The sequence below is a fragment of the Salvia hispanica genome, chromosome 2, assembly GCF_023119035.1.
Source record: "Salvia hispanica cultivar TCC Black 2014 chromosome 2, UniMelb_Shisp_WGS_1.0, whole genome shotgun sequence".
Classification (NCBI taxonomy): domain Eukaryota; kingdom Viridiplantae; phylum Streptophyta; class Magnoliopsida; order Lamiales; family Lamiaceae; genus Salvia; species Salvia hispanica.
The window spans coordinates 2,436,993-2,456,392 of NC_062966.1; the positions used below are offsets into that span (position 1 = coordinate 2,436,993).

Consider the following 19,400-nt stretch of genomic DNA (forward strand, 5'->3'; position numbering starts at 1 on the left):
TCATAGAATTACCAACTAACTTAACTAACATCTACAGTCTTCAGCAGCATTTATCGGTCCTCTGTTTTCTCCTACAGACTCTCATCACGTTTACATCTTGCCAACTCCACTACATTTTCATTACTTTATCAAAAAATTCTCTAAAAATATATCCATTCTCCCATCCAAAAATACCCAATACCTTGCTCACTTCAAAACAGTATCAATAAATCTGAGATTAATATTTCACATTTTGTTTGGTTGGTGTTTTCTTGTTTCATCTAATTTAAAGAAGTAATCGCCCTATAACTATATAGGGTAGATCATCGTCATCATCATTGAATTTTATAGAAGAAAATTTGTAATTAATCGTTTTCATCCGTTGACAATGATGGATCGGAAGAAGAAGAAGGGATCGTGTTGGGGTTGGTTCGTGTTGTTAATAGTGTTAGGAGGCATCGCATTCTCGATTTTCGTACTTTTCAGGAACTCTAAACCGGGCTCGGTTTTCGCTGCCGCCTTCTCCGTCTCTAAGAAATATTCCAACGCTCTAGGCGTCGCAATGCAGTTTTTCGACGTACAAAAATGTACTTTCTCATCACTAATTACTCGTTCTTTACAATCCCAAGTGTTGCTTAATTTCTTCAAGATACGGACTCCAGTGGCTTGCACCGATTGCCTTAGGGCAATCGGTGCAGGCTTAAAGACAATATGAGTTCTCTATATCTTGGTAGATTAGTCTTTTAGGATTAGTTTTTCTGTTTGGTTTGTAATATTAGTATGGAGTGGTGAATTGAGAAAAGAGTCATGACCAACGAACTCAGAGTAGTGGCTTGGAAAAAGAAGTAGTCATGATTAACAAGGACGTTGGCCTTTAAGGGATTGATTGTTAAGGACACTAGTATTTTATGTCGGGTTGTTTAAGACAACTGATGTGATGTTTATAAACTAAACAGATAGACAGACTAGTCTTTTGAAATAAGTTAGTGATATTTTGCTTTTAACACTAAATACATGTGATTGAAATAGTTGTGATAAGGTTGATGGTTGTTGTTGATATTTGATGGTGATGGTATGTGTTGGGTGCAGCTGGAAAGTTGGAGGATAGTAACATAGCTTGGAGAGGGGATTCTGCTTTGAAAGATGGAAGTGAGGCAAAGCTTGATCTGTCCAAAGGGATGTACGACGCCGGCGATAATATGAAGTTTGGATTTCCGATGGCCTTCACCGCCACCGTGCTCTCGTGGGCCATTCTCGAATACGGAGCCCAGATGATGCTCGTCGATCAATTGGAGCCTGCTCAAACTTCCCTCAAATGGATCACCGATTTCCTCGTCAACGCTCACCCGGTTGATAATGTCCTATACATTCAGGTTCATTCACCATCACTCATACTATCATACACTCCCCTCGTCCACGAAAAATAGTACTCCCTCCGCTCCATAGTAATATAGTCATTTTGCCATTTTGGTACGTTCTATAGTAATAGAGTAATTTTTCTTTTTAGTAAAAGTCAACACATTTTTTCACACCTACTTTACTTTTTCTTACTTTTTTTTCTCTTCATCTCTCTACATTTTTAATTTTCCACTTTTTTCTTCTTTACTTAACTCACTTAACACAATTTTTCTTAATCTCCGTGCCGAAAAGAAACGCCTCCATTACTATGGAACGAAGGAGTAGTAATATTTTTTCATTTTGAATAGTCCATCAAAATTATCTTCTACTCCCTCCGTCCGCCATTAGGAGTCTCATTCATGGCGACACGAGTTTTAAGAAATGTTAAGAAAAGTGGGTGGAAAAAAAGTTAGTGGAACAAGGGCCCCACTTGTATATATTAGTTTTAAATAAAATGTGAGTTGAATGAGTTAGTGGAAGGTGGAACCCTATTACTATTTATGGTAAAAGTGAACCGGGACTCCTATTCGCGGACGGAGGGAGTATCTATTTATAGTAGTTTTTTCTCTATGGGTCCAATTTTTCACTAATAACAAACTAATCACTTTCTCTCTCTATCTTCTTTACTTTATCAACTAAGACTATTTTTTATGGACGGAGGAAAAACTATTGGCAGGTGGGCAATCCAAAGGTGGACCACGGTTGCTGGAACAAGCCGGAGGATATGACGGAGGCGAGGCCTCTACTGATGGTGAACGTCACATCTCCGGGGAGCGACGTTGCAGCCGAGGCAGCCGCGGCCCTGGCTTCGGCTTCACTTGTTTTTAAGAGCGTTAATGCTACGTATTCAAGCTTGCTTCTGAAGCATGCTCGTCAATTGTTCGCATTCGCAGACAAGTATAGGAAGTCTTATAGCATCAGCATTCCTCAAGTTGGAGAGTTTTATAACTCCACCGGCTATGGGGATGAGCTCTTGTGGGCCGCGGGCTGGCTCTACCACGCCACAGCTGAGCAACCTTATCTCGACTTTGTGACCGGGAAAAATGCCGATCAATTTGCTGATTGGGGGAATCCGTCATGGTTTAGCTGGGATAACAAGCTCCCTGGAGCACAGGTAGTTCCAATTCTCTTTTTATACTGATGTGAATATTTATTTATTTTTATTTGTCAACATAGATACATACTACTATCTCTGTCAACAAACAATGTCTTGGTACTGGACGATACAAATTTTATTATAAAATTAATAAAGTAAGAGAGATTGAAAAAAACTGATTAAGGTGTTGTAGTGAAAATTGAAGTACCAAAAACAGATAAAGACTAATTTGGTAGACGGTCCAAAATAGAAAACCATGACTATTTCCGTGTTGGACTCTACTTGTAATTAAGCATGCATGTGCTCGACTGCAGGTCCTAATATCTCGAATTAGCTTCTTCGGAGGAAAAGACATCTCCAACTCCGACATCCTCATGCAATATCGGGACTCTGCAGAAGTGGTAATGTGCGGCCTTCTACCGGAATCACCATCCGCCACCTCTAGTAGAACCGAGAGTAATCTTCTTGAGCCTTCGCGCGTTAACAATTTAAAATTTAGAATATCCTAAAAATTATTTCAATAATTGAATATAGTAGAAAAATGTTACATATACTAAGTGAACACAGACCGCTCACGTTTAGCATTATTTATTTCGGTTTATACATTTAGTTTGATTTTAATACTTTAAAAATTATTATTTAATTTACATCGATATGAGATATTTGTTTGTATGCAGATGGTTTGATATGGATAAGTGAATGGAACGCATTGCAGCATCCGGTGGCATCAGCATTTCTAGCAGTCCTCTACGGCGACTACATGAACGCTGCACAGGTGTCTTCCATATCGTGCGATGGGACGACATTTACGCCTGTGGATCTTCGCGAGTTCGCACAGACACAGGTATGCATGTATGTATAGTTTTTCACTCATGCAATGAGACCTATTTATTTTGTAACAAATGGTGTTAGGTCGAATACGTGCTTGGTAACAACCCGATGGGTATGAGCTACGTGGTGGGGTACGGTGGGAAGTACCCGGAATACGTGCATCACAGAGGAGCCTCGATTCCGGGGGATGAGTTCCCCACCTGCAAGGAGGGTTTCAAGTGGCTGGACTCTGATCAGCCTAACCCTAATGTGGCGGTGGGAGCGCTCGTTGGCGGACCATCTCTCAACGAAACGTACGTGGACGCGAGGAACAACTCGATGCAGGGCGAGCCAACCACATACAACTCTGCTCTCATCGTTGCACTCCTCTCGTCGTTGCTCACCGCCTCATCTGATGTTAAACCTTTTGCATGAGGGATGAAACAAAACACAAAACCCTAGTTTTGTTTATGGCTTTAATGAGATGATATTTTGCTAAGACCAGTTTGAATTTAATATACAAATTGTTTGGCAGTGCACGACCTGGTTTTGTTTTCTCGTGTCAATTTTGTACTTTATTAAAACTTTTCAAGTATTAGAAGATTAGAAAATGAGTTCGAGACCTAAGGGTGATCATAAGAAGAAAAAAAAAGGAGGAGAAAGAGCTACTCCCTCCGTTCACCAATATAAGGTTAAGTTTAACTAGGCACAGTTTTAAGAAATGCAGTGGAATGTGAATGGAAAGGGTTGGTGGAATATGGATTCTAATTTTATGATGTGAATCCAGGTATTCAACATGACAAGGAGCCAAGCTAGAGTTAGAGGTATGATTCAAACTGGATTTTTCCTATAGAGATAAAGTCCAAATGCTCTTCTCAAGCCACCATTGCCTTTATCGTCGAAAGAGCTTTGCATGAGTACCTTGAACGCCTCAATCGGAATCCGAATGATGAAGTTATGGCCGTTCTATGAAAGCCGCGTGGCTCTAGAAGAATTTTCCTGGCCGGGCGTTTCGTCCGGGATATGACTTTTTGACTGTTTTATTTTGCTCCTACTCTTAGTATAAATAGATGTTAAGGTTTTTCCATAGCAACTTTGTACTCGTTTGTAAACAAACGAAGTCTAAACATTGAACATCCCTCTTCATCATTGGAGATTTATCAAAATCCCTTATGGTTGCACTTAATTTATTGTCAAACATGGATTATTTGTTAAGATATGTTTGATAGTTCTTGTGTGCTAGTTGATGGAGTCATTAGATTGTTGTTTGAGAAAGTATCCTTTGGATTTTCTTTCTTGAGCTTTAATCTGAATTATCACACTTATCATCATCATCTTCTTTTCCATCTTTTTGTTGTCTTATTTCTTTCTTGATTTGTTGGGTTTGTCGGAATATTTGCAAGAACAAGTCTCGACATATTTATGTTTCTTGGACCAACAAGATTCATACTCCCTCCTTTCCTTGTTAATAGAGGTGCTTCTTTTCGGCACGAAGTTTAAGAATAATGTGTTAAGTGGATAGTGAATAAAGTAAGAGAGATGAAGAGAGAATATAATAAGAAGTGACTCAATCAACTTGGAACGTTTCAAAATAGTAAAATGACTCTATTATTTCACTTACATTTCATTATTAAACTAATATGGAACGGGGGAATTATTATTTTATCTATTAGTTTAATAATGAAATATAAGTGAAATAAAATTAGTGAAATATGATGTCCATTACCAAAAGACAAAAGTAGTAAGAAAACAATGGGGCATTAATTGGTAGATGGACGAAAATGGTAAAATGAGACATTTATTGGACCTAGAGAGTATAAATTGATATTGTATTTCACATTTTTCCTTTTTCATCCATCCGCCAATAAATATCTTATTTTACATTAACATATTAGGTAAACGTACCCTCTATTCTATTAACTCATTCCGCTCACTTTTTATTATAAAATTATTATATAAAAATAGTTACTACATTCACTAACTTTTTCTACCAACTTTATTCTATAAAGTCAAAAAATTTCTTAAAATCCATGTCCGTTAAATATGAGACATTTAATCATGAACGAAAGGAGTAATAAATAGTTAAGACGCATTTAACTAAATTAACATCCTAATTAAATTCATACACTAATGGAGTAATAATTTAACTAAATTAACATCCTAATTTTATGTCTTGTCAACACGACACACAACGATAACATTTGAACCCATTCATTACAGACACAATTGCCAGTCATAAATTACTACTACTCGGAAGACAAACCAAACCAAAGAGAGATATCGAAACTGTAAAGGTTTACAAATCTTAGTATTATACAACAAAAATGAAACATTCAACAAAAATAAAAGAATATAGAAGGAACCGTTTACAACATACAAGCTATTCCTATATGAGCCACTCATCCTATAACAAATATCGACCTTTTCCCCTACATTCTGAGTTCAAACTAATTGACAATAAAATACCAATATGGAATCATGAAATTCTATAGCTAACCCTCGTACACCTTGAACATGCTCCACAAGCTAGGTTAAGGACATACTACCTTCGATAATTAGACTGAGGTGGCCTTCTTCCTCCCCTATCCGAACTTGAGTACTGATTGCCAGTTTGGCGAGAATTGTTGTATCCTCGGCCAGCATTCGGATTAACTGGGGGCACCCAATTACCAGCTCTATGGTTACTATAATTACTCCCATATGGTTGTTCGGCTTCTAAATTACTGTATCCAGGTCGTGGACGGAAATAAGCATCAGGAACATGAGCTCCACTCCCAGCAGGATGCGGAGCATATCCATGTCCATTATGTTGAGGTGGGTAGTATCCATGTCTGTTGTATTCCCTAGCGTATGGGGCAGGAGCTTCGTATACCTCATTCCCAGAATTTTGGAATCTGATATGTTGATTCTGGGGTTGTGAAACATACGGTTGTCTGTAAGCCGTTGAGCTTGGTGGTCTATGGTGAGAATAGCCAGAACTCGCTTGCATCGCAGCATGTTCTCCACCTGGGTATGTATGATTCTGGTAATGCTGATATTGAGGTCTGTGTCCGACAGTATGAGGAGGATATGGATGATGCATTTGACCAGCATGGCCATTGTGCTCTTCCCGATGCTGCAGACTGTTAAGAACAAGGCGATGTGCAGCCTCTCCAAGCTGCCGGCCAGATATGGCTCCATTTGGGTTATGGTTGTGGTTCTGGTTGTGGTTGTTGTGATTGTTGTTGTGGTTGTTGTTGTACCTGCTAAGAGATTGTTCCATTAATACATCTTGGATAGACCAACCCAAAACAGACAACACCAGCTAAAACTAAAATACCTTCCATTGTCGAATGGCCTCCTTCCAGAATCCTCATGCCAAAGTACAGGCTCAGGTTTCAGATCACCAACTGTCACAATCTACATGATAAAAAGAAAGGAATCAGGCAGCAAGTCAAAGAATACAGTGAAGAAAGCAAACAAACAGAGAGAGTATAAAATAAATCAGACTTATAGGGATTTGAGAAGAAGATTGGAAGACTTTCTACTTTCTTTGCATTAAGTTTATTATCTAGTGAATCGTTCTAGTTTTAATGATAGAAATAACCAGTAACCCATGGGTTTTTGGTTGATGAATTTGGAGAGCCAAAAATGGATGTTGATAATATGAAATGATTGCATGAATATGGATTTGAGAAATTATGGAGTGAGCAAATACACATCAAGTTGGCACTCCCTTCTCCAACTAACCCAATCTACCCAAGACCTTCTGTGATTCCCTTATATTACATTATTACGAAAACAATCATGCCAGTAGATGTAGGAGTTCAGGATATTTTGATACTAAAAATAGTATTCCCTCTGCCCCATTATAAGTGGCATGACACCACTTTGGGCTGTCTATATGCAGCCTGTCCCGCAAAAGAAAACTTTTCACAAATTAAACTCTGTTAAATGAATTGGACCCAACAAGAAGTATTTTGAGTTCATACAGACCATAAACAAGTTGACATCTAAAAAGTGTTGCTTTATCCATGACATCAAAAAATGTATTAAGAACAAGCAAACAACTAACAAAACCTAAACCTGATTAACATAAAACATCAGGTAGGGGAAAGTTCACCTCAAGAAAAAATTGTAGAACAATATAGCTGCTAAGACCATAAAACAAAAGGTACCAAAACAGACCAGACAAACAAATTTTGTCAAAGTTTACCTTCTTTGGGAAAATAACACCTGGCAGTGGTTTGGCTATGTGTTTATGAACATCTGGAAGCCTATATATAGAGCATCTGAATGCCAAAACATTGTATGGTCAGACAGTAATATAAGTGCAACTAATCAACTGGCATATTATTAAAAAAAAAATCCAAATTGCAATTTTATGAAGCTTACATGACTTGGTTGTTCATAATATCTTCCATCCCCAAAATAGGTGATCTGAAGACAGGAGGGCAAGGATCTCCAGCACAAAGGGAGATATAGCCATTCATTCCACCACTGTATACAGCCGTAAATAAAATCAGAAAGAGTCTGTATAGGATTTTTGCCATAATTTGAGTAAAAGAAATTAGTCAAATTCCAACATCAAGAGGCCAGCCCTATGATGCTGCAAGACAGGCATTTCCAAAAGACAAGGAATAGACTTATTGATCCTACTAATAAATTAGAGCATAACTCAGGAGTAGAGTGTTCAAATTTCACAGACATGAAACTATGTCCGAATGCTAATAGATGCAAACTAAAAATATATCAAATGTAAATCCATGGTATTGCCATATTGGTATGGAACAACTAAACCAATCAAAAGATCTTTTTAGATAGTAGTCCAGCAAGTAAGGATCCAATGTTCAATCATTAGTAAGACGAAAACTGGAAGTGTATGCCACATTAAGGATCTATGACATCATATTCCACCTACAAACTCAGCACCAACACAACTCAGCTCGAGCAACAAGGGGGCACATAAGTTGCTAATGGAGGAAATACATCTTAAAATGAAATGAAATAGGTAGCATCTATTAGAACAAATATCATTCTTCCTTTTCCAGGCAGTACTTTATTACAGTAAGAACTTCTGCTAGGCAGGATGATCGTAACCACGAAGAAAATATATGTACAATCAACAAAGATGTCCTATGTCCATGCAATAATTAATTTTGAAGGCAAACCTTGCCCCTGGATCAAGCCGTTCCTTCACCGAAATTCTCTCTCTGTCAGTCATGTGCTTACAACGATCATCGAGAGAAAATATATATGGCGACAGCGTGTGAGATAATGACACAAAAAGCATATCAGACATTGTACTATTTCTTCGAGATTCTTCTTCCTGCATGCAGCCATTCAACTTAGTTGGAAGACCCACTCATAAAACCACAACTACACTATCATTGAGAAGGGGCCAGAGACAGGACCAAAAGGAGACAAAGGGAGGAACTAGTGTCCCCCTTCAAATTTTAAACATACCAAATGTAAGGTTTATTATCAGTAGTAGTGTTAGATATTTAATTCTATGCCAATTTTACATTCAAAGCATAGTTTCATTTATTAGTAATGCTAGGCATTATTTTGCCTTTCATTCTTTACCTGAGCCTTGTCAAATCAAAATTTATTCAGATCCAGTTAACCCTTGACCTACTCACTTTTATTTCAAAAAAACCCATAATTTTTTGCTTATTGTCAAATCTTTGGATTTTTCTTCATCGGTTCTTTCCTTGAGAGTGTTTTGTTGGAGTTTTTTTTTTCAATTCTCAATTTAGGAATTCAAACTAGTACCACAATGAATATATCAATATTTCAGATTATTCATTTTTTCTTAGTATTGTATTCATCACTTAGCACTAGATTTTTTGTTGGTCAATTATTAGCACAATTGCTAAGCTCAATCTACTAGTTAATCATGCACAAATTTTCATTTTATGCCCTTTGATGAACATTTTGACTTCTTTTTTAAGATACTCCAGTAAATAGTTATTAATGATTTTACAACATGACTTTTTTTATTTTTTGTACTTATGTACATTAACTTATTGCACACTCTAATCTAGTAAGTTGGACCTCCCTAAGCAAAATTCACAGTTAAATCACTAGAACAAGCCATTATTGTACCGTCAGTGTGTGCTCAACTTTCGCCACCTCTGCAAGCAGACGGCTCTCATCAATGAAAGGCAACTTGGCAATACCCTAAGCCCAAGAAAATCAGAGAATATGAGTGAAAATTCAAAGCCAGATAATTTAAATTAATGGTATTGTAAGATTCAGCCGCATGAAAACATACCTGCCAAGAGAACCGTTTACCATTCATGTCAACTTCAAAGTCTGAAAAGAAGACAAAAAACTGCTTCTTCAGGTTACGATAAAAACATAGTACTATGATTTGACAAAAAAGTATTAAGACTTGTACCAGTAGGATAAAAGTCATATATCGGTGAGTTTGGATCAGTCATCAATTTCCTGTACTGCTCGGGCAAAGCATGAGCACTGAAGATAATCTCAGTTAGAACACCAGAACAATTAGGTATGAAAAGCAATGAGAGAACATAAATCCAACCTTGCAGCAGGGAAGACCCCCAGCAATTGATTGAACGGCTTAAATGGGGTTCCCAACTCAAAGCTTATGTTCAACTGTCCAAGATCCTTAAGGTCCGAAGCAAATGGAGCATAATGGTAGGGGAAAAACCTGCAAAAACATATGCTTTCTATAAGACAAGTGTTCTACACAAGAAACGTGTTTTGAAATTCACAGTACACAAGTGAGGGGGTTAAGTTCCATTTAAAACACAGCTTTCTAGTTCAAGGTACATGTTCGATCCTCAAATATCAGTAACGGGATAACAGCAAACAATGTATGTAGTAACAAATTCCAAGCGTTTGTAGATAAGCAAGTAGGAGTTGCATGATCAGGAAGGTTGTAGCATTATATCACCTATTTGATATCTGTATGAGAGAGCTTGAAAATCGAATTTTTATAGATCAAGAACCCAGCTTATAATTTCTTAATAAGCTTCGCCAAACAGTAAATTAAGCAGTCAGTATTTGTTCAAGCATAAGGCATTGCTATTTGATGATATTATGCTCAGTTAGGGAAGGCAAAACGCAAGACACAACAACCAAGTGTTTGAAAAGAATTGAGCAAGAAAGAGAAGTTCACTTGTCATTAGTTTCATTGAGATAAACATTAAAACAGAAGTAGAGGACAGAAACTTTCCATTGCCAGGAACAAACCCCTTCATAGTAGTAGTGCATAACCCAACATAGACCTTCTACGTATTTGAGGACCTGTAAGAAATCAATAAGCTAGTGAACTCATTGCTAATCTATATAATTAAAAGAGATCGAAGCAAACACTGAATGGCAATCATGGCATGTTTTAAGAAATCTCTAAACATAATTACATTCTCATTTAGCAGTCAACGAAACCAGTTGAACAACTTACTACATCTCTTCGTATAGCATCAAGGTCTTCCGGTGATTTTGCAGAAAACTTTTCTTCATAGTACCTCTCTTTCCAACCGGGTTCCCCCAATCTGACCTGAAAAACAAAATTCACAAGTTATTCGTCAGAAAAAGTTTTGTTAGCAATAGGAACTAAGGCATACACTTTATGTTGGTTAAACTCTTAACAATTAGAATATTACAAAATGTAGTATTTGCATTCCAATAAAATTCTTCTACATTTTTAGTGATCAAAAGAATTAGTGGGGTAAGCAAAAACTAAGATGATAACTTTGGGGGGGGGGGAGGTAGAACTGAGTTTTAGGGAGAGGAAGAGGGAGGGGAAACACAGAATACTACCCAACATTGGTTAGGAATTACTTGTCCCCTAATCAAAACAAAGTACTAGAGCAGGGAAGCAAAGCAAATAGATAGCCTAAACTAAGGAAATAACTCAAAAAATTGGAGAGATGAAAGTATAAATGGTTAAATACACACATGGACTGAGATCGTAGAATTAACTAAAAACTGAAATGTTGTTAACTAAGGACGAACTTCATTCCACCTAAGCCTAAAAAACACTTTCATAGTTTGGTGGCAGAGGGTAAGTGTTGTGTGAACTTAATATATAGTATGTACAAAGGAAAGAATTCAGCTAATGCTCACATTATCCTCCTCTGGGTGTTCCTGATTAAAAGCATCAGATTTCCCTCGAAGGGACTCCTTAAGCTTCAATTTCAGCTCTTCTTTGTTATCTTGAATCTGCACACAGAATAATCATAAGTTTGTCACTATGTCTAGAACTTACATATTCTGTAAAGAAACAACAATAACATGATAAGATAAAGGACAATCCTACATATGAACAAAAATGTTCTACTCCCTCCATCCCATAAAAATATGGGCAATGGGTATGGCACCGGAATTAAGACAAAATTGGTAAAGTAAGAGAGAGGAGGAGAATGGTATGGTAAAGTAAGAGAGGGGGAGAATGGTAGTTAAAGTAGTGTTAGTGGATAGTGGGACCTACATTATTATATTGATATAACTTTACAAAAATGGAATGCACATATTTTTGTAGGACGGATGAAAATGGAAAGTGCACATATTTTTATGGGACGGAGGGAGTATAAATAAAACAATGATAACACGAAAACAATGATAACACGACTGATAGAAACTGCCAAAAATCTCGAAAATGAAAATAAAAATGAGCTTTTTCTCCTTTCAGAGGAAACATACTTCACTTTCTAGACCACTTTCAGCTTCAACAATAGCAGCCCCTATAGTGGATCCAAGATCAACCCGTGCAACTTTTCTAGGCAAGCTTGAGGTAGCATGGTCAAGCTGATCACGTCTCACGTTAGATGAAGAGCCCTTCTGCTGATAGGGTGAAGATGAAGGACCTGAAGCAAGACGAGAACCATGGAATCGAGTGACTGGAACTAAAGAATCTGGCTTGTTTGTTGGTTCGCAATCATCTCCTCGTTTAGCTTGAAACTTTTCGCGCTTGATTCTTTCAGCTTGTCTCTGCGTACATAAATTATATACACTCACATAAGCATGAATGGTGTAATGTTGACAGACTGAAGAATTACTTCCATCTGGGAATAGGTCTTTAATGACTTAAAATAGCAAGCTCATCAAGACAACCATGATTAAAGAAAATCTCAACAACTCCAGGGCCAAGCAAAACAACTAAGTATAGCCACAAGAATATAATGGAAAAATCAGCAATGATTGTTATACTATTAGAGCATGCTCTAAAAAAATGAGCACAGTTGTAAGTTGAATATAGGGGTAGAATAAACCTGATGTAGCCGGGCCCGTTTTTGAAATATTTTATCTTCAAACGACCCCACGGCTTGAATAAAGTGCTCTACCCTGCTAAGGTTTGGCTGGAAAAAAACAAAAATGATAGAATATAAAATTCAAGTCTCAAAAGTATTTCTATGATGGGAGACATAGAAAAGAATCATAATTCCTAACACAAGGGTAATTTGTTTTGTGCCATCCAAACTTTAATTAACCAAACTAAGTTTTTTTTTTTTTTTTTTTTTTTTTTTTTTTTTTTTTTTTTGCATTGCCACTTGGTGCTATCACCAGCAGAGTTATCCTGGAATCCATGCAGATGGAATATTCCTAAAGCTGTTCTGCTTGAAGTGGCTACCAGACAACTATCAAACAAATAGTGCATATTGCAACCGACCAGAAAAAGTAGCATAGTTGGTAGAGTCTAGAGGGTTCATAAAATGGCATTTTTCGAGTGATAAAACAATTTACTCATAACAAACATACCTTGCTTCCATCAGTCAAGTAACCACCCATAGCCCTCAGCTCCTTTTTATAAACAGCCATGAGCAAGTTGATTGCACCCTGTGCATTGAAGAGATTAGAAGTATTAGCATTTAGCAGTACCATGAATATTATGAATTATTGTTGGAAAGTAGATAGGACTGAAGGAAATCAGTAAGGTAAAAATGTGTCCAAACCTAGTGGAAATGGTTATGGTTGGCAAACTAGCATTATAAGTCATGTGGTAGAACAGATGCAAAATGATCACAGCTTAATATTATCAGATGTTGCATGACCATTTTATATTCTCCCCAAAAAAAGTAATAGCCAGACCAAATTAAACAATTATTGAAATCAATGTCTTTATGAAATTCAAGTTTGAGTTTCATGATGCGCATAGACCTAGTATCAAGAGCTTTAAGCTTCTTAGAAACTTAAGAAACTCTTCACCATAAGTATTATCCATGCTAGAAAATCATCATACTACAACCTAGATAGTATGAACTCTCAACTCAATCATCCTATATGGACAGTGGTTAGAATACCTTTTATCTTAATAACAATCTATCATATTGCATTCCACACTCCATAGGTGTCAGTCTGTTGTTTTCAATTGTTCTCTTGGTTAAACCTTACAAAAACCTATGATACCCATATTCATATCATGATAAAGAAACTATAAGACTCTTCAATAATTCCCATCATTACTTTAGCTATCTTAACATTGAGTTGTCTAATAAAATTGAATGCCACAGTAAGGAAGTCAAGGTTTACTAGGTTTACTAAACAGTTAAACCATATCAACAGGTCACAAAACACCCCGGTCATGACATTTTTTATTTATCCAAAAAAAGGAAAATAATCAACCCAAAGGAGACACAAAACCATCTACGAAACATACCTCACGAATCTCGAGCGTTGGCATATGAGGTAAAAAATCATTACCAACAAAGAAGCACATGAAGATGAAATCGTCTATAATACATTCGAAATCAATCTCAAAAGGAAGATTAGGGAGCCTCATCTCAAATTCCAGATATTCACGAAGAGTCCAAATGTTCAAGAACTGCATGAAAGGCCACATTAGCATTTGAATTTACACACACAAGTATACTTATGATGCTCTATCATGTAATTTCCAACTTACTTGATAAGGCTTTTTAGGCACAATTTCTGCATCACCTTTCTCATCAAATTCTCCAGCCTTTCTCTTTGCCTTCCCTTCACAATTTGCAGCTAAATGACCCACTTGACCACAAAGAAAACATTTATCTTGTTGTCCTGGAGTGAACACAACCTTGCAATCACAATTGGAGAAAATAATAGTCATAAAGAGGAAAGTTAAATGTTGGTTAGAGAGTTTAACACCCAATTCTGTAGCTAATTATAAACATATGACGCAATTAACTGTAGCATAAGTTTTTACTCAACATCAAACTGTCACATCTTTCAAAATATACTGACTCCGTCCACAAAAACTAGACTAATTTTATCATTTTGGGCAGTCCAACAAAATTTGACCAATTCTAAATATGGGAAGTTTTAAACAAATACTAATCTTACACAACATTTTAAATATGGACCCAACAATCCACTAACACTACTTCCACAACCTTTTCCCTCCCTCTCTCTTACTTTACCAATTGCGCATTAAAACCCGTGCCATTTAGAACTTTGTCTATTTTTTATGGACGGAGGTAGTATGAATTAACAGGCTTCAAAATCAAGTGATTAAAGTAAGTAAAGTTAGAGTGCCAAGCAACCAGTGGCATACCTCTCTAAGAATAGAAAAGTGAACTTCATGAGTGGCCAAAGCAAGCATGATCAGATCTGCATCCTGCAATGCAGAAAGAGATGACAATCAATGATTGTTAAGTGCATAAATCACAGAAATTTGCCTACATTTTAAACAGAAAGATGCCATACCAATCCATACAGACAATGACGGGTATTTGGATCATAACCAGGAAGATTCCTTTGGAGGCGAATATAAGACATGATTTTGTGCTCGCCTTCACCAGGAACATTTGCATCTGAAAGGATAACCTTCATGGAGGCAGAGTAATTTGCATAAATCATTAAAGAAGTTCTACTATTCAACACACACTATAAAAGTAGCTGAATCCATGACAGCAATACCTTGACATTTTTCCATCCAGGGTCATTGTTTAACCTTAGGTGAATGTAATATTGTAGAGCAACGGATAGAACAGCCATAAATGGTGTTCCGGGCGTAATAACATTGGAATCAAAAAGTTGGGATTCCTGTTTGGGAGGAAGCTTTCTCCCTTCTTTTTCAAACTCCAGCCGTAACCTTTCCTCCTCAGCTGCCTAGAAATCATATGATGAGAAAAACATACTTCACACTATATATTTGTAATGAGACTATAACATGGGACACACCGAGTCTGCTGCATCTTTGGCTGCTCTGAAACGCCGTGACCGCTGTTGATTCATCTTAGCCCTTGGTGCAACTCCATCTAACAATAAATGCCAGTTTGAGTCAAATAAATGTTGCCAATATTGACTCTCAACTTATCCATTGCTAAATAAGGATTTTAACCTATTTACTCACCTATAGCCATGTAAAGCAGTTTCCGTGGCCGCACCATCACAAAAAGTCTATCTATATAGTCAAATATGCACTGAAACACCTCATCAAAGGTGGTTGGAGAAGGCTGCGCGATACATAAAGTTTATTAACAGATTTTTCATCTCAAAAAAGGGAACACTGTTGCATAGGCTAATGTAAATCAGAAAATAGTTCTACAAAAGCAAAGCAAGTTCAGCGACTCCAAATCCTTAGGATATATTTCAGGACGTTGATACCTCCTTGGTCAAGAGAAAATTCAAAGTAACAATTGAGGAATTTTATCAGTATATAGGATATATTTCAGGACGTTGATACCTCCTTGGTCAAGAGAAAATTCAAAGTAACAATTGAGGAATTTTATCAGTATATATGCAACAAAACATTAGCAATCAATCATTTCCTAGGTAGAGTGACAAGTGACGACAACACGCGTCTGAATTTATTTAAATTCAGTTGGTTCAACACAGCTACTATGCTAAAACAGCAATTGCCTCGAGCTGGAATAAGTTAAAACTACGAAATTAATCAAATTCATATGCTTACTCGATCCTCTGGGTGAAAGCATGGGTGAATAATTCCGTTCATATCGAGATACATATTATCGTATTCGATGTTGTTAGGGTTCGGCTTGCTCGTATCCACCGGAATTTTAACACCTTCTATCTCGACAGGTTCCTCCTCAATTACGTCCACCACCACCATTGGATACTTCTCCGCCAGCCACCGATAGAACGCGGGAACTCCCATCGTCAATCAATTGAGTCAGGGAAATGGATGGTTTTCAGAAGTAGTGCTAAGTCGACGGCTGGCTGTTCGGCCGTGCTGTTGTGGCGGATCGTCCGGCCGGTCGGAGGCGTTGATTGATTGATGCGATGAATTTTGGAGTGAGAGAGGAAGATTTTGAAATTACGGATTTAGGTTTGTCGGCGACATGGAAGAGGGCGGGTGAGAGAGGTAGTTAATGGATCTGGCGGTGGTGGCGGCTGGCGGTCGAATTTCACAAGAATTAAATGGGCTAAAACTATGGGCCTTGATTTAGTTAAATTGGTGGGCTTTAATTATTACAGTCGAGTAGGGATGTTAATCGGGCTAATCCGTTCGGGTTCGGATCAGCCCACGCGGATCGCCGGGCTATTTGGGTGCGGGCCATTCGGGTTATGGATTTTTCGGGTCATAAATTTTCAACCCTAACCCTAACCCGTCGGGTTTTGGGGCTATTCGGGCCTAAAAGCTTTCGAAAATAATCTCTTGTATCAAAATTTTCTTCTATAAAATGATTTTAAATTTTAGATATTTTTTTCTTTTTAGTTTAGAATCATATAAAATCTGCAAATTTTCATAGTTTTCTTCAATAATACTTGAAAAGGTTAATCTCGATCAACTATATATAAATTAAAGCTTGTGTTCGTGTCATTATTATGGCATTGTTCGTAACTAATTCTTTATAAAAATGATAAATATATTAAGATTTTGATGGGTTAGTTCTTAATTTTGTCTTGATTGGTTTTGGTGGTGGTAAGACACTAGTGGCAGATGATGGGACGGTGCAATAATGAATTGAGATGGAACTTGAAAGCTAATATTGTGGGATCGAGTGGAAAAGTGTAGAATGAAGATTGAATAAGACTAATGATTGTGTAGAATGAAGATTGAGGATTCAAAAATATAAAAAAAAACCCCTAAACTTAATATATTTTATAATTAAAACTCACAACCCATCAGGCCAACCCGTTTAACCCACCAACTCATTCGGGTCAACCCGTTTAGCCTGTTTTGTATTCGGTTAATAAAATTACAGCTCTAATTCGCTCATATTACCGGGTTGTTCAGGCCAGCCCATGAATTTCGGGTTGAATTGACTATCTCTACAGTGGAGTAAGTCGTAGTGGGCCTGTATGATATAGCAGTCGGCAGATACGCCTAGAAAACGCCCAAAGAAGCCCAAGTATATATTCTCATGTCCACCCTTCACCTTTTCAGCCTATTTTAATTCGAAGAAGGCCAAGTATCTATTCTCATGTTGCCTTAGCCTATTTGACACTCAATTATGTCACATATTTTATTTTATGTTAGAGTAGTAGTATTTTATTATCTACACAGTTAACAATTTGACATTAGTTTCTTATATTGTGGGCCAAAAAAAATTTACTCAATTTAGGGGTGAACATTCAGATTTCGAATCAGATTTTTTCTTAATTTGAAAATCCAAAATTTAATGAAAAATGAATCTAATTTGATTCGAATTGTCTGAAAATCCAAAATCCGAACTATGAGATCTAATCTGATCCGAAAAATTCTAAATTGCATAAATATAAAAATTTGAAAATTCAATACCAGAAATTTAAAAATTTGAAAAACCATTACCAAGATCTGAAAATCTACCATTAGAATTGGTCAACGCATTATATATAGAGGAATGATATACTACATACCTTGTGTGAGCTCATTATGTATGTATCACTCTCGTTCGATGCATGTTTAGCGTTGTTCATTTCGATTTATATTTTAAGTTTGATTCTAATACATAAAAAATGTTGATTAAATTTTTAATTTCACAAAAATCATAAAAATCAAAGCTTGATTTGTTATTGTATTAATTTATTTTGAAATTGTAGAGAAAACGGGCAAATCAAGCTTTGATTTTTACAAATTTTGTGAAATTAAAAATTTCACTAACATTTTTCAATGTATTAGAATCAAACTAAATTTATAAATCGAAACGAACAACGCTAAATGTGCGCCAAATGAGAGTGGTGTTCACATAAGGTATGTAGCATATCATTCATCTATGTAGACAGAACGGATGGAGTACTAAAATAGAGAGAGTGTAAAGTAACTGGGTCTTCCCTACATTATTCTCTCTTTTACTTTACATTCTACCCATTTTAACTATTTTGTATCATTTTTTTCAAAACGAGTACAAAAATGAAGGGCGGAAGGGAGGGAGTATGTTTTTTTTTTTTGCGGTGCACTATGAATATAATTTCTGTATATTGTTTTGCAGAATTTTGGGATATTGGTGATTCGTAATTATATACTCGCTCCGTCCCATTAAATATGAAACATTTAAGAATCGGCACAGGATTTTATGTAATGTTATTTTGTGAGTTAATGAAGAGGGGGTAAAGTAAAAGAAATGAAAAAGTAGAGATAGAGTTGTTTCCATTTTAGTAAATGTTTCATTTTTAATGGGACAATTTAAAAAGGAAAACGTTTCATTTTTAATTGGGCGAAGGGAGTACTATACTATTTTTTGCATTGTAAAATTGTTTTAATATAGTTTTTATATATTGTTTTGCAAATTTTAAAATTTCGTGGGCTTTTTTTTGGTACGAAAAATGATTGGGGAAATCATCTAAAATTAAAAGACCGCAATACTTTGATATTATAGTACATTTTTATATAAGATACAGTATCTTGCATATTAAAACATAGAAACTTGATAACAAATTAAAAAGTTTGTGACCTGTGAATCAATTTAAAGCACATATGTATTGGACCCTAAAGATATTAAAACATAAAAACTTGATGGCAAATGAAAATGTTTGCGACTTCTTAATCAAAGCACATATGTATATTGGATCCTACAAATTGTCAGATAATGCATAAACGTGACATCCATTAAAGTTTATGAGATTCATGTATATGAATAGTAGATTATAAAAACACGTGATAAACTGTTCAATTGCAAATATAATATTATACAGAAGTTGTGGAAAATGTAACATAATACAATGTTCTAAAAAAAAATCTCAAACTCAATATTTAGCAGGGAGTGTTATATTACTAACGCATAACTTAATTGCTAACTACAAC

The 19,400-nt window shown here is 36.4% G+C and overlaps 2 protein-coding genes across 4 annotated transcripts; one reads left to right on the forward strand and one right to left on the reverse strand.

Annotated features, from left to right (window-relative positions):
• Positions 1-141: 141 nt before the first annotated feature.
• Positions 142-3,822, forward strand: LOC125203284 (endoglucanase 2-like). The gene is made up of 6 exons (XM_048101593.1): positions 142-566; positions 1,069-1,352; positions 2,054-2,491; positions 2,788-2,929; positions 3,151-3,317; positions 3,386-3,822. Exons 1-6 carry the CDS (start codon positions 368-370, stop codon positions 3,716-3,718), a joined length of 1,563 nt encoding a protein of 520 aa, XP_047957550.1. The 5' UTR covers positions 142-367; the 3' UTR covers positions 3,719-3,822.
• A 1,721-nt stretch (positions 3,823-5,543) lies between these two features.
• Positions 5,544-16,558, reverse strand: LOC125203944 (5'-3' exoribonuclease 3). Of its 3 annotated transcripts, none has more exons than XM_048102469.1 (23): positions 16,128-16,558; positions 15,567-15,669; positions 15,395-15,471; positions 15,131-15,322; positions 14,918-15,037; positions 14,766-14,828; positions 14,139-14,288; positions 13,893-14,057; positions 12,995-13,072; positions 12,508-12,594; positions 11,939-12,226; positions 11,363-11,458; positions 10,698-10,793; positions 10,470-10,540; positions 9,813-9,941; positions 9,666-9,742; positions 9,540-9,580; positions 9,371-9,445; positions 8,434-8,591; positions 7,658-7,762; positions 7,479-7,554; positions 6,603-6,682; positions 5,544-6,525 (listed from the first exon to the last, which is right to left on the reverse strand). In XM_048102469.1, exons 1-23 carry the CDS (start codon positions 16,329-16,331, stop codon positions 5,826-5,828), a joined length of 3,231 nt encoding a protein of 1,076 aa, XP_047958426.1. In that variant the 5' UTR covers positions 16,332-16,558; the 3' UTR covers positions 5,544-5,825. The 3 variants fall into 3 exon arrangements, with proteins under 3 accessions (XP_047958426.1, XP_047958425.1, XP_047958427.1); XM_048102468.1 differs by having other exon boundaries at positions 5,544-6,528; XM_048102470.1 differs by lacking the exons at positions 15,567-15,669; positions 16,128-16,558 and having other exon boundaries at positions 5,544-6,528; positions 15,131-15,318; positions 15,395-15,417.
• Positions 16,559-19,400: the final 2,842 nt, after the last annotated feature.

Bases quoted from the DNA above. Each gene is read 5' to 3' on its own strand.
- LOC125203284 (XM_048101593.1), top strand. From the start codon at position 368: ATGATGGATCGGAAGAAGAAGAAGGGATCGTGTTGGGGTTGGTTCGTG. The intron at 1,353-2,053 runs GTTCATTCACCA...AACTATTGGCAG, and splicing joins ATAATGTCCTATACATTCAG to GTGGGCAATCCAAAGGTGGA. The intron at 2,492-2,787 runs GTAGTTCCAATT...GCTCGACTGCAG, and splicing joins ACAAGCTCCCTGGAGCACAG to GTCCTAATATCTCGAATTAG.
- LOC125203944 (XM_048102468.1), bottom strand. From the start codon at position 16,331: ATGGGAGTTCCCGCGTTCTATCGGTGGCTGGCGGAGAAGTATCCAATG. The intron at 14,058-14,138 runs GTAAGTTGGAAA...CCTTTCATGCAG, and splicing joins TGCCTAAAAAGCCTTATCAA to TTCTTGAACATTTGGACTCT. The intron at 13,073-13,892 runs GTATGTTTCGTA...TTCAATGCACAG, and splicing joins CAACGCTCGAGATTCGTGAG to GGTGCAATCAACTTGCTCAT.